The sequence below is a fragment of the Equus quagga genome, chromosome 8, assembly GCF_021613505.1.
Source record: "Equus quagga isolate Etosha38 chromosome 8, UCLA_HA_Equagga_1.0, whole genome shotgun sequence".
NCBI lineage: Eukaryota > Metazoa > Chordata > Mammalia > Perissodactyla > Equidae > Equus > Equus quagga.
This window is the reverse complement of record NC_060274.1, coordinates 90,795,009-90,810,113: the sequence shown is the minus strand read 5'-3', so window position 1 is coordinate 90,810,113 and position 15,105 is coordinate 90,795,009. Positions and strand designations below refer to the sequence as shown.

General features: G+C 44.1%; 1 protein-coding gene across 1 annotated transcript in view; it reads left to right on the top strand.

The window, feature by feature from the left end:
- The window catches only part of AOAH (acyloxyacyl hydrolase), a 179,850-nt gene that overhangs the window by 145,312 nt on the left and 19,433 nt on the right, over positions 1-15,105 (top strand). Inside the window, exons 15-16 of the mRNA XM_046669040.1 lie at positions 355-429; positions 8,607-8,779. Coding sequence (XP_046524996.1) covers positions 355-429; positions 8,607-8,779 — 248 coding nt within the window. The remainder of the gene's footprint in view (positions 1-354; positions 430-8,606; positions 8,780-15,105) is intronic.

The following is a 15,105-nucleotide window of genomic DNA, read 5'->3' as shown; positions in this document are numbered from 1 at the left end:
TAGTTGTCAGGATGTCCTACGAATCTGAACATAAGTAACCCAGGTAACTCACCAGTGTTTATTAATGACAATGCTATGAAAGATGCTAAGAAGATAGTAGCATGTCCCCCTACTGAAGACTTAATCTGCTCTTCAATTCTATGCATTTATGTGGTCTTTCCCTAATGGGGAACTAGGTTAAAGATTATAGAGAAGAAAGAGGGAAATGGGAATGCTGATGCTGGAATGAAAGAAAAACAGCAAAACCAAGAGATTGGTCATACAAAAATTCTTTCACAGGCTCAGCCTGTGATATTGGTTAAAACTCTGAATTTCCAAGTGTTTGACATTGAGATTCCATCTATGGCTTCCCAGTTTATCTAGGAACCAACTGTTGGACCATCCAGCCATCGTCATATATGCCATGATTGGAAATGATGTCTGCAACGGGTGAGTTATTGAGATAGAAGATTTTGGCAATTCTGTGGCTCTAGGTTTCCCCCTTGTCCACTCCACTTCGCTCCATTCTATTAGCCTACTGTTGAGTTGAATTTCTCTATCTTCACAATCCTAGACACATGTGAAATCCACAGAAACAGCCTGTGAAGCTGAGAGACCCTTTTAAAAATATCCAATCCCTGAATTCTTACTCTGATTCACAACAAATTGGTGTGTCATCATCTGTTCTGAGTTGTGTCACAAGAAATATGCTATTACCAGCCAAGAACCCAAGATTGAGAATCATGACTTTTTAAATACAATAAGGCAGAATCATGGCTACCCCATAAGAACGGCTTCCTCACTCATATTCTGATAGACTTACTCATGTGGTAGAGAGAGCATAGACTTAGAGCATTTGCAAAGAACCTACACATAATTCATGGCCAATCCTATTTATGCCCAGGGCCCATAGTAAGAAAGTAGTTTTGCTATACTGCTAATTTGTTGTTAGTGCCGTTGAGTGGATTTCAACTCCTCGTGATCCTGTTTATAGCAGAGCAGAACCTTGTCCGATCTTTTTGGACCATCCTCTCACCTTCTGGGGCTCTATCAGACAATGTTCTCCTGCTATTCTCATAGGGTTTTCATAGCCAATTTTTTCAGAAGTGGGTAGCCAGACTAATCTGTCTTAGTCTGGAAACTTTGCTGAAACCTGTCCACCACGGGTGACCCTGCTAGTATTTGAAATACCAATGGCATAGCTTTCAGCATCACAGCAACATGCAGCTGCCACAGTATGATGGTGATGTGGTTCACTGACCAGGGCAGTGACAGCGCTGAATCTTAACCACTAGACCACCAGGACTGGCTAAACTGCTAATATCAGTAGTGATTTCAAAATGTGGAATGCCTTAGTTCTGCCACAACATTTTGGAAGGTTTCTCTAAATCTGTGTGTACCCCTAAGAATATGCTGCACATGTGAATGCCATCTGTCCTGTGATCATGGCCAAAAAGAAAAAAAAGGTGAGATCGGATCTAGAACAACTCCCCAGTAGCCATCCACCCACCAACTAGAAAACAGAAAAGTAAAGCCAAGAGAGGTCACATGACTTGCCCAATTAATTGATTAATGGCACAGTTGAACCCAAGCCCAAGTGGTACTAGAAATAGGCTGTCCTGCTCTCTGGCCACCCTTTGCCTTCCCATATTTCACTCACCAAGCCCTCCAAGCCTGTACTAAAAACACAGTTCAGTATTATCAAAGTGTTTTTTCCCTCACAGACACCCCTGTGAGAGTCCTAGAACTCTTATGGTGAAGGAGGTGTAGACCTAATCAGTGAAGTGAGTTCAGGGCAGAAGGGACCACGCCATGACTCAGAGATGCTGATGTCCCAGGCCCTGCCTTAGCACCCCCTAGGCTGATATACTGCTCTCCCCAGGTCCCCAGGTCTGTCAGGGCTACATGCTGGCAGCTCAAGTCCCAGCCCCTGTGGTGAGCCCCTGGAACTCTCCAGTAAGTAGCAAACACTCCAAAACTTTCCATGAGCCAAGAGCCACACACTCTCTATATCATCTCCTCCCCACAGCAGCCCTAAGAGGCAAGTAGGATTGTCCCCATTTTACAGGTGAGGAGACTGGGGTTTGGCCAGGATAAGGAATTTGTTTATACTGCTATTGAGCAGCAAAGCTGAAAGCCAAGCCGGATTCTCTGAGTAAATTCTGTGCTCTTTCTACAGTCCATGCTTCTTTTATTTGCTTTCTCTTACTCATTCACTTTTGAAAAGTATGTATTGACTGCCTGTGATGTACTAAATGCTGTGCCAGGCTCTGGGATACAATGACAAAGAGGCCATAGTACCTGACCTCAAGGAGTTTATAGAAGGAGAAGCATTGAGCTTTGGGCCCCAGCCCTATCACAAAACAAAACAAACCTATGGTCAGATCAGCCAGTGCCCTTCCAGCCTCTGGATCATGTTCCCCTGGAAAGGCAGACAGCAAACTGGTTATACTGAGTAAAGACACCTGCAGAAAGAGGCTTTGACTGCAAGAGCCAGAATCCCTGAAACTGCACTTTCCCAGAAGAACCTGATTATCCAGAGGCCCCTGCAGCCCAGTCCTGCTTTTCCTTTTCCAAAGAGCCAAAGGGCAGGCAGACATCAGCCAGAGACCTGTGCCAGCCTCACCCTGCACCGGGGATCTGGGCAGAGAAGCAGGAAGCATTTGGGTGAAAGAATGGAGTTGGCAGTGTGGGATGTCCCTGCAGTGCCCTCTCTGCGATGTCCTGTGGAGAGGTTAGAAAAATAAAGACAGATGGCAATTCTACCTCCCCATCTGCCAGGACGTCAAGGTGGAGTAGATAACCCAAAATGAGCAAAGTGATTTCATAAAAAGCTCAAGCCAGCAGTGAGTTGCATAATAAGTCCATCCTGGAACAAGTTTTGGGGTATTTGCTTGACTTTTTTCTTTTCTTTTCTTACGATGATGCTAGCTCCGCTTAAATAATGCTGCCATGTGCTTTTTTTTTTGTTCTCTAAACTCATGCAGTTACTCAATAAATACTTGCTAACTATATGAAGGTCATGATTGGAAGATAGATTTTAATGTCCAGAATTCAAGAAGAAAGGTAATATAGACAAATCTAGCCTTCTTATTGTAGCTTGACTCAATTTGGCCTAAGCCGACGCTGCTTCCTTGGGCCTTTCCTATCATGTCCTCGAAAGCTATGGAATGTGAGTGATACAGTAGGAGAGAATTTCCTGGAATCAGGGCAAATGTGAGCAGGCTACCACAGCAGAAACTTGGGTAGCAGGAGTGGAAATGGGAGTGTTCTTAGGAGCCTCAAATCATAAAGGGCAATGACAATATTTCCCCAACATCCCAACATGACAGCCCTGAAAAGCACATTGTAATTGCTGGAAATGTGATAGAATTATAAAAGCATCTAGCACTAGCCACATAAATTGCCATGGTTCCATTTTTTTATAGTGGATCTAGAAATTATAAATTTTGCATTTTTCACCTAATGGAGAGAGCCAGGACCACCCCATGGATGTTGTCTGTGTCCCCGGCCCCCAAGGAATTTTTTCTGCAGTGCCAGTGCTTTGGATGTCACCCAGGCAGCTGATCATTACTGCATTGAGAGGAAGCCAGCCAAGCTGCTGACGGGTCACAGGTCCCATGGAGCCTGGCCTGAGGGAAAACAATCCATTCTATAAAATCAAACAGTAGAAAAACCAGCAGGGAAGGGAATGGACAGAACTCCTGCTGCTCAGAGGAATTCTCTCTCTCCCAGCTCCTCAGTTGAGGCATGGGTGGCCAAGTGAAGGATAAGGAGTTTCCCAAGCAGCCAGCATGTTCCAGGCCACATCCACTTTTAGGGGACCCAGGATGTCTATGCATGGGGCAATGTGGGCCCAGTGAGTCCCCACCCTATTCCCAGTCTGTGTCAAGATGCCTCTTCAAGGGGATTGGGTGGGAGGCCTGAAGTAAAGGGCTAACTCTATTGCCTGGATGTTCCAAGAACTCAAATGCCAGCTGTGAGGGAGATCTGAGCACTCAGTCACGACAAGTCCCCAGCCTTTAGTTCTGGTTCTGGAAAACATTTCCCACGGAGGCTGTTTACATTCTTCCTTGAGAGGGCATACATCTCTCTGGCATCAACTCGATGAAATCTGGCTGGAATACCTGCCACGGTAAGAAAATGATCACGGCCAGCCCTGCACCCAAGTCATGAGGCTTATTTTGCATGATCAGACACAATTCATTAGGACAAGGACAGGCTTTGAGCCACCCAAGGGACGAGGCTCTTCATCTGTTCTGGACTCAGCCCTGTGTTCCTGACGTGTGTGAGAGCACAGCGGTGGGCACCAAATTCTCTCTCATTATTTTCCCTTGAGTAAGCATCATGTCATCCAGGCTGGTTCTCAGATTTGTCCTCTGTAAGCTTGGTATCCCCAGCCCCTCATCTCTCCATCTGAGCGACGGGCGTGAGCTCCTCCATATGTGAGAAGGGATGTAGGACACTAGAGTGGGCAGGCACACCTGGGATGAAAGGCAAAGTCAACCTGACCTCTGGACTGAAAAGGGTTAGACACTTTCAACTCAGCCCATTCAGCCTTTGAGTAACATCAGAGAAGGCAAGGCCTAGGAGATGTTTCCCAAACCACTGGGACTCTTTGGTCTCCAAAATACTAGTACTGAGTCCCCTCAAAAACCATCAGAAGAGAAAGAATACACAGAGCAAAATCGCTTTGAGAATTTTCCAAGGTCAGAGTCCAAAGACATCTTCTACGGCATCCAGAAGGGGTGACCTACCACCTGTCACTTAGAGCCTTTTTCCCTTGCCTGAACTAAGAATTGGTTAATTTCACTATGCACATTAAAGGATTTAACTGACTACAATGTGTAAATTATGTGTAAATTATGTCGCTGTCCACAATAGAGCAAAGCTGACTGGAGAACATTCCATTAGCCACATCAAGTCTTCCATTTTGATTTCACTTTGCAGTTAGGCATTTTCTTTATGCTTTGCTTAATTTGCAGGGTGCACTTTCATAAGTATGAATTAGCTCCAATTCTTTGATATCCTCAGGGTGGTGTCTCTAACCAAAAAATAATCATTAAATAGGGAGTTTGGGAGTCTTCGCTCCATCTTAACTCATCTTGCCTTTAAGTGGTTGGAGAGCCTTAGCTCAGCGTAATTGCTTTGTGCCAAAATGCTAATGTATCAGTAGGAGGTAAAAAAACAAGATGCCAAGCAAAAGTTAACAGGCAGTGTGTGCCAGCTTTACCCATGACAGATGACGACAGGATATAGACACCCAACCTACTTTGGCTTCACCCCTGCTGTCGTACTCCAAACACACAGTAAATATAAAACCTGGTTACTCTGGGTGGGTTCTCCTGATCTGAATAAACCCATAAGGCAGCCTGAATAGCCTTTACAATCTAGGATCCTTCTAGTGCTTCTGTGCATATGCAAGTCAAGCCAAAGCCCCTACCCAGACTTTTGCCCCTAATAAGTAAGGTATTCTTAAATCTTTGTGAGTGCTTTTTATACAAGTTAGGGAGATTTTGATTCATGATAAAAGTAGTATATTTCTTCCCAAGGTCACAAAAAACGTGAGTCTAGTATTCTGTTCTGTGTGCTGGGGTTTTGTAAAATAGGACATCTTTTTACTTTCTTTGTTTTTTCTTTCTTTCTTTTTTCTTTTTTAGGAATGTCCAAGCAACTCATTACACAATGTAGAAGCATATACACCAACCACAACTAACAGCCTACTGGCTGCCCTGCCATCCAACTTGCCCCACCGTTTCCTCTGTGTGGGTACACATTGCTTGTCACACTTTGGGCCATGTGATCCATACACCCTTAGCCACCCTGTCACCTACTGGGTAGCAGCTATTTGGGAAGTGATTTTATTTGACTAAGTGAAATAGATGGAGGGGAAATGACATAAAATTACAATGTTTTCTGCCTGTCTCATTAAAACTTCAATGGAGTCCAGTTTCTTTCCCCTTCACTTTAGAAAGAATAAAAGTGATACAAGAATCTATTCTATTTTTATTGTTTCTCTGATTACAAAATAACATCTGTTGTGAAGAGTTCAAATAATACAGGGCTTAGGAAGTGAAAGTCCCCTGATAATCGCTCCCTACCACTCCCACCACCTGCTTCAAGCTAACCAGTTCAGACAGTTTGATGGATTTGCATCCAGATTTCTTCTATGCAAATTCTAATTTACAGACTTATTAATATTCATTAAAATGAAATACCATTATGCTTACTGCTCTGCAATTTGTTCCTGCCAGTCAACAGTACTTTTTAGCAGTCTTTTCCATGCTAATATATACAGATTATTTCATTCTTTTTTAATTGTTTTTATTTTATTGAGGTGAAAGTCACATAACATAAAATTAACGATTTTAAAGTGAACAGTTCAGTGGCATTTAGCACATTCAGAATGCCGTGCAACCATCACCTCTATCTAGTTACTTCATTCTTTTTGATGGCTGTGTAGCATTCTACTATGTGGATGGACTACAGTTTATGTAGCCAGCCTTTTTAGCTTTTTCCAATTTTACACTATTCCAAGCAATGTGGCAATACTTGTATGTATATTTTTGCACATTTGTCGAAATGTTACAATAGGACAACTTCCTGAAAGTGCAATTTCAAGGTCAAAAGTTAAGCCAACTTCCAATTTTGATACATTTTTTAAAATTCTCTCCAACATGACAGTGCCAATGTCCATTTAGGAGCTCTCTTAATAGTGAGAATAGCAGCTACCCCAGGGGGGCTCCCTTCTGTCCCCTCTTCCCGTGTCACGCATGCCTTGGGCCCGGCCTGTGAGCGATGGACTTACTTTTCTGTTTTGGAATCCGTATTAAGTTCCCTAGGGCTACTGTAACGAAGTACCACAAACTGGGTGACTTCAAACTACAGAAATTTATTCTCTCACAGTTCTGGAGGCTAGAAGTCCAAAATCAAGATTTCAGCAGGCCATGCTCCCTCTGAAGGGTCTAGGGGAAAATCTTTCCTTGTCTTTTCGTTCTTCTGATGGCTCCCAGCAAGCCTCAGAATTCCCTGGCTTGTAGCTGCATAACTCCAATCTCTGCTTCCAGCTTCATATGGCCTTCTTCCCTGTGAGTGTGTCTGTGCCTTTCCTCTTCTTATAATGACAGGAGTTATCAAATTTAGGCCCACCTTAATCCAATATGACCTCATCTTAACTTAGCTGATTACATCTGCAAAGACCCTATTTCCAAATAAGGTCACATTCTGAGGACACTATTCAACCCACTACAGGATCATTAGGCAAATATGGAGTTTTAAGGACTCAAAATAGAAAACAACTTATAGCATTATTCTGCTTAGGTTAACAACAGGCAGTTTAAAGCCTAAAGAGTAGAGGAAAATCTTAGAGAATTCTATATTCTACTCCCAGGTTAATGCAAGTTAGTATATTAATTCAAACTTGATGTGTTCCTGAAAATGTGTACAAAAGTTAACTGTGCAGAAAATGAGCAATAATAGACTTATACATTAAATTCAAAAAATACTCTGGCATCCCCATTTACACCTTGACTTTTAAACATAACAAGAAGGAAGGGAGGGAAGGAGGAAGGGAGGGTGGAAGAAAGGAAGGAAGGAAGGAAGAAAAAGAAAGATTGATTTAAATGAAACTTTCAATAATGTATTTTTAGTATTTTGTGCATTTCTCACTTTTGTTCTTTTTCAAACTAAATGAAAATAAGTCAACCAGCTTAAATGCAATCAATGTCTGATTGAAGCTAAAGATTTGCTACTTTCAGTTCACTTATGATTTCTATCTTTGTCTTAAATTCTTTGATTTTAGCCCTACACTCTTATAACTACTTTCACCACTTTCTTTTCCTGTTCACTAATTTTTATGAAACAAGAAGAGAAAAATACAATTTAAAATTTCAAATATCCTCTATAGAGCACAAGCACTACTGTAGAGAAAGGCAGTGATGCAAATTGCAATTGCCTGTGGGCAGATATCATTGCAGGGGTCTAACCTGGAATAGCAGGCTATCAAGAAATTCATGAAAGTTCAAATTCAGAGTAGAAAGGAAGGATGTAGTGTGGATACATAGTGTCACTTCATTTCTCATTGAAATTCTGTTTTCCTAACTGTGGTATATCCGAAAAGTTTTAAAAAGAAAGTTGCAGACCTCAAAATGTCAAATAGTAAACAATACCAGATTTCTTTGATTCCATTAACTGCGTTTATCAGTTAGGATAGATGAGGTTATGCTGCAGGAACAAACATCTCCTAAAATCTTAGTAGCATAAAGCAACAAACATTTACTCACACTACACTGTTGATCAGAGATCACCATGGGGCTCTGTTCCAGGACTCAGACTGGTGAAGCAGCTGCTATCTAGAACATTACCCAGACCCATGGCAAAGAGAAACGTATTGTAGAAGCTCTCATACCACTAAACACGACACATCTCACTTCTGCTTACAACTCGTAGGCCAGACCAGTCACATGGCCCACCCAACCACAAGGGAATCAGGAAGCCAGAAGTATTTTGCAAATAGCAGCAATAACCACTACATTGTGTGTGTGTGTGGGGGGGGGGTGGTAATCTTGTATTTGCATGCATCTATCCTTATAATCTACTAATATATTTTCTGTTTCTTTTACCAACAGGAAAAGTGACTCAGTTCCAAAAATGACCACTCCCGAGAAATTGTACTCCAAGGTCATGCAGACTCTGAAGTATCTAAATTCTCACCTGCCCAATGGCAGCCATGTTATTTTATACGGCTTACCAGATGGAACCTTTCTCTGGGATAATTTGCACAACAAATATCATCCTCTCGGTATCAGTTTGAAGATACTTTTACTGTTTAACAATGTTAATATATTCACAGTCTACATTTATGTAGATCAAATTGTATAGGAATATACCTAAAATGCCACCACAGTATGCAGGTCAGAAGTGATGAAGGGAAGAGCACCCAAGTACAAGATCTAAAGGTCAGCATCCAAAGTTGGGCAGAACCAGATTCAAAGTCAGAAAGGGCAGAAGTATTTAATGAAGAATTAGGGCAAATTGAAAGGTAAGAGTTTGTCGGGAAACTCCTTTAAGTGAAGGTGAAATCTAGAATAAGCCAATGAAGCCCGAACGAGAGACAGAAAGCCCTGAGTCAAAGCAAAGGATTTCTCCAACCCTCAGTGGTGAGTGCCCTCTGGTGGCCAGAATCCTAATGAATTCTGTAGACCCTGGTGGCCGGTTAGAATTCTATAGAACATGGTCCTAAGGCGGGCTTGCTCCCTGCTTCTACATTCTCCTGGAGCGCTCAGCTCTGAAATGCTTTAAAGTTCTTCGGAACTTCTAATAGCATCTCTGGCATTCCAGATGCCTTACAAACATTGTAAAAGTAGTAGTAACTCACATTAGGAAGGGCTACCATGCTAATCCTAGAAACAATCCTCTGAGATAGATGTTTGCATTAATTCCATTTTATGGAAGAAAAAACAAAGGCTTGGAGAGGTTAGGTAGCTTGTCAAATGTTGCATAGCTTGTTGTACATGTAAGCTGAGTGTAGCAAGGCTCTCTTTCTGTGTTTCAGGGGAGAATGTCCTTTCAAAAAATATTTATTATGTTCCAGGCACTGTTCTAGGCACTGGGTAACCATCCATGAACACAACAGTCAAAAATTCCTGCCATCGTAGGCTCATATTCCAGTGGGAGAAAGACTCCAAAAGTACATCAGAGGATGATGTGTTACTAGAGAAAATTAAGCAGGGAAAGGAAGTAGGGAGTGCTGTCCTCAGTCCTCCCTCACAGACATCTACAAGGAGAGGCCTGAGTGCCCTCCCCTCAGCCCCACATTGACAGCACGTGTGCCAGTCTCTCATGGAAAGGGGCTGCCCCTTCCCCCATATTGTCATAGCCACCTCCTTAGACCAACCCAAGGTCAAGAGTGCTGGAGGTCCAAGCAGTTCGAAGGGGGAAGACCCAAAACTTCCTCCTCAGTGCGCTCCTTAGGGGGCAGGGCGGAGAGCTTTCGCCTGCATAGATAACTTCTCTGTAGCTTCCCAATCCTCTCTTGTCCTCCCCAGGCAGTCCCTGTTTCAGCCAACCTCCCTAACTCCTCCCTCAGGAAGTTCCACCTCTCCCCACACAAGAACAGATTAGGGTCCCTTTAACCAGTTATCAAAGGGCGCTACTCCCTCCAGTGAGGGGACAATTGTAAATATCCACATTCCAGACTCCCCACCAATGAGACTGAATTCATTTTCCTCTTCAGTTGCCAAGTGTGCCACACACGTTATTCTTCTCCAAGCAAAACCTTGTCCAGCCTCGCACGAGGAAAAGTATATTCCTCCTGTTCACACGGCTTGGACGTGTTTCCCTTAGAAACGATAACATGATCATGCTGAGGAGAACTTGACTCCGTTCTGGGCCGCCTTGGACACATGAAGGACAACCACTTGGGCTGAGAATGTCTCTTTGACCTATCCCACCGGGGATGAAAATTTCAGTTCCCCCTACAGATGTTTTCAGATTCCCAGATTTCTCCCGTGGGAAGAAATGCTTGGGGAAGGCAAGTTGGAGGCAGGGGAGATATGCTTCCAATTTATTCTGTCATACTAATAGGGACTTGACTTCAGGTTTTGTGAATTCCAATCCCACTCTCTTTCTATGAACTCCAGTTAGACTGCCTCCACAAATTCTCTCAGATACTCCACACAATTCACTTGACTCAGCCCCAGGATGTAATAATGACTCCATGCAATTTGGAAGGGAGCAAGGGAAGGAAAAAGGTGATTGGGGGACTCATCAATCACTTCTGTGGATTCTCTAGGCCAGAGATTCTCATCCAGGGTTAACCCACCCACCCCCTCCCCTGCCCCACCCATTATCACAACTGGAGGGGGGTGCTACTAGCATCTAGGGGATAGAATCCAGGGGTGTTCCTAAACATCCTACAGTGCACAGGCCAGACCCCCACAACCAAGACTGTCAATAGTGCCAAGGTTGAGAAACCTGCTCTAGGCTTAGCCTTGTCCTCAAATGGCCTCTCTGCAGCCACTAATCAAGCACTAGCATTTCATGGCACAAAAGGGGTAGAAAGAAAAGGGGGACAAGCTTGTTCTATGTAAACAACCCTAGCTTTGAAAAAAAAAATCCAATTAGGGAGAAAGTTGAAACCATGTAAAATTTGTTTAATGTTTTTATTATTCACATCCTAAATTATCCCTGCTGCCTGGTTGCCATGGGAAATAAAGTATAAATTCCTCAACAAAGCACCAGGGTCCTTCCTAGACAGACTAAGGAAGTAGGCGGGATTTGCCCAGCGTCCTCGTTCCTCCTTTGGCAGTGTCAGTCTCATAAGTCACTTAAGATGAGAGGCTTGAAGAGAGGGCTCCTGCCCTCACGTTGTCTCTGTTCTGCTCCCACTCTCATTCCAATCTTTGGATCTTCCTTCCCACCAAACATGAACCAGCAGTGAAGAAGGCTAATGCTGGGCCAGCCTCAGGGTTTCGTTCCTCCACCTTGGTTAGGGTGAATCTCATCTTAATCAATAGCCAAACACCCAAGTCTGATTCCCAGGCCACTGTGCTAAGGGTTATATAAGCAAATAAAGGGGAGTTTCCATTTATTTCTGTTTTCAAGCCTGGAAACATGATGATGATGATCTTCAGATTTAACTTTAGCCACCGCTTAAGGGTTAAAAAAGAGATCAGGGAGCAGAAGGGGTCAGGGGAGAAGCCCCAGATCTGGGATACATTCTCTGCTGCCTCACAGACAGGTAAGAACTCAGCCTGACCATTCAGCAAAGAAAAGGCTCAATGCCACAGCGTCAGGTCAGATCAGTAGGTGATGGAGGCCCAGAACAAGAATAGTTCCCAGCTCACTCCTGCTAGGGAGCAGGAAGTAATGAATCCTTCCTGGCATCTCTCCTCTTAGCCATGTCTGTGAGTCACTACCAGTCAGTGCATGGCTGCCAAGGGCTGTGCCAGCCCCACCGTCTCTACCAGCAATCAAAATTCCTGGCAAGAATATAATGTCTTTTTGAGGAATTACCAGAAAGTAAGTCTCACATGTTAGGATGCTACTTACACTGATCTTTTGAGAAAGCTTGACCAGGGATGAGTCCTCACAGGCACCGTCTATGAGGAAGGCAATTTTTGTATAAATATGTCTGAGATACTTATTATGTGCCTTGGGAGTAAAGATGGTACTAAGACGGAGTCCTTGACCTCAAAGGAGAGATAAAAGACAACTCCACCAGGGAGAATAGTATATAGGTCCTGACGGTGAAATTACTGAGTGTCCACGACCCTGGTACAAGCCATAGGCATTCTGGGAACTATCTGAAGGGTAGACTGTGGTTGAGAAGTTCGGGATTGCTGGCTACAAATACGTCTGCAGGTAGGCCTTCCTAGAAGGGCCTCTACCACAAAACACCAACAGCAGCATTTAATTTTGCCCCAATTCCTCTTAAATTTGAAACCTCATCTATTTCAAAATACCTTATAGTATACTTTATATTTTATTACTAGCTTCCTCCTTGTGTGAATTAATGTGGTTTCACTAAGGTTTAGTACATTCAGATGGTATTTCATGGAGGTGTGTCTGATCTTTGTTGGTACTAAGCTTTTATGGTACCTAAAATTTCAATTATGGTCCCAGCATTAGATACATGCCAAAGACTCTGCCCTAAAGAACTTACAAATGACTGAGACTCAAGCTGCTACTCTAGCCAGCTGAAGTAGAACACAGCCTTTAATCTTCAGAGGAAGCATATGGCATCCACTAGCCGGCCCACTGGTTCTCTACCCCTTACACACACACACACGCTGATAGTTCCTCTGCCCTGATAATTCCTGGCCACTGTGGGACAGTCCTCCTGCCCCTGTCCTGGGCATTCTTGAACAGCTTTCTTCACCACTTTCACTTTCAAACTAAGGAGTCACAGACACTGCCTCTTTGCAGGTATAACATGTAGGTGCGATCAGTTTTTATCCCAGGTCTCCTCAATATACAAAAATGCCCTTAAAGTAACAGGGATAAAAAGTAAGAGAAGGAGCAAATGACCAACTGACAGTTCCAATAAGTGGAGAAAAATGTAAGAACACTTTCCTCTCTTCCTCTTCTTTATACCATAAGCCCATCACAAGGACTCCTAACCAACCTTCCACATGACCAGCCCTGGAGTCACTCTACCCTCTAATAGGCAGAAATACCCGAGAAAAGGGAAAGCAATTCATTACACCTTTCCCAGTTATCTTTTAACTATGGCTAGCATGCCCTTATCCTGTTCAACAGATTCCCTACTCACCTGAGGGTTTTCCCTGTATCAACCTGGTCCAGTTAGAGCCCATGCCAGAATAGCAAGGAGATAGAAGGGAAAGCGGCAGGGATTGGGAGAAGGTCCAGAGGGAGCACACGCCTTGTGTTCTCATCCTAAGATGTGCTGGGACCTCGGCAGTAGAACAACAGGAAGAGGGGAATAAGCCATGACAGAACAAGGCCATGGCTGGGCTTAACCCACCAAGGGAGGGCCAGCAGATGAGTCCCCAATATCCAGAAGCAGGGCAAACTCCAGTCCCTCTAGATATCAGAGCAATCCAGGCTTGCAGGTGGGGAGGGAGAGGTAGAGAAGTGTTACCTTTGGTCAGGCATGAGGTGCCACGTCCCCCAGGTTGAAGAGACTTCAGCCACTGGACAAGGAAAAAAGACAATGGCCACCTCTCAGGGAGAGAGGACTCACTGGGACCAAGCAGGGTGTCAGGGCCCCAACCAAGCTACCTAAGGTTTATTACAAGGCCCAGTCCCAAAGAGAAACAAGATGGCAGAGGGAAGGCTGCAGCTCAGGGGCAGTCCCAGCAGGGGGCAAGAGCCAAGTCATTCGGGCACATGGAGGATGGAGGGTGGGAAGTGCAGGTTGGAGGTGTCCGTCACTGCACCTGCTGGGCTGACTGAGCCAGTCAGGGACACATACAGAAAGGAGGCACATTACAAAAAACACACCAAAAAAAATAGAGGGAAAGAAGCATCAGTGATAGAAAGGAAGATGTTGGAGAAAGATGGGAGCTCAGGGCTCCACATTGAGCCCATAAAATGAAAACAAAGACAGAAGCCAGTGGCTTGGGATTCATCTAAAATGTGAAGATGCAGACACCTTTGGAGAATAGAGAAGGCCTGGTGTGTCACTTTGACTTTAATGGCGATAATAAGCCTGTGGTTTTCCAGTCTTGGGATTCACTCACCCACACAGAGAGATAATATATTTTGCCTCTATGACAAGAAAATTGAATCTAGCTTTCAGTCTAACTGATTTGAGGTGTAAGTGAAAAATAAGACTATGTTCCATCACCTTCAATCTTTCTCTTCGCTCCAAGATAGGTCCTATTATTTTCCTTTATTTTTTCGAGCATGAGAGAAGTGTTAATGGATAAGACATCAGTCTTTCACCTCTGAGATTTGGGAAAGCCTAGATTTTGTGTCTCAGCCACACCATGAAAGTCAAATTGCTTCTGGGGGTAGATATGCTGGAGGAGAGAGGAGATGTTTGAGGAGAGAGAAGAAATAACCCCCACGGATTCTGGGTCTACAACTGATGTTTGGAATGGCTCTGGATGAACTCGCACATGGCACTTACCACTTTTATTCTTATGGACCTCTTTAACTGGCACCAAAAAATAAGTGTAGAGCATATCTACTAATTAGGGCTCAAATAAGACACCCTCTGAGTCAAGAGGGATAAATGTGCTGACCTCCCCCATCCAGTGGCCACCCAAGTACTTTGGAGGGCTTCATTCACCAAACTGCAGGACAGTGCAGGGTGGGACCTTCAGACCTCAGAATGTACTGCCAGGTGTTCAGGAGGGGATAATTGGGTCAGATCTGAGCATTTCACAAACTTGGATAGGAGGATTTGGTTAACTACCACTTTGAATGCCCCCTGTGCTCCGTGGGAACTTGGCATGTCATACCATTGCCAGCAGAAAGCCACTGGTCTGCCAAGGCCTTTGTTAGTGGTGTTCCGGTCCATGTGGTGCCCTTGTATCCCTCTACCTGGGGTCCAGATAAGGTCAAGCCCCTCAGACCCTGCCCTCACCCATGCCAAGAGCTTGAGATGGGAGTAAACTCTTCAGGGGCCCTCCCCAATTCCAGGTCTGAATTTCTAGG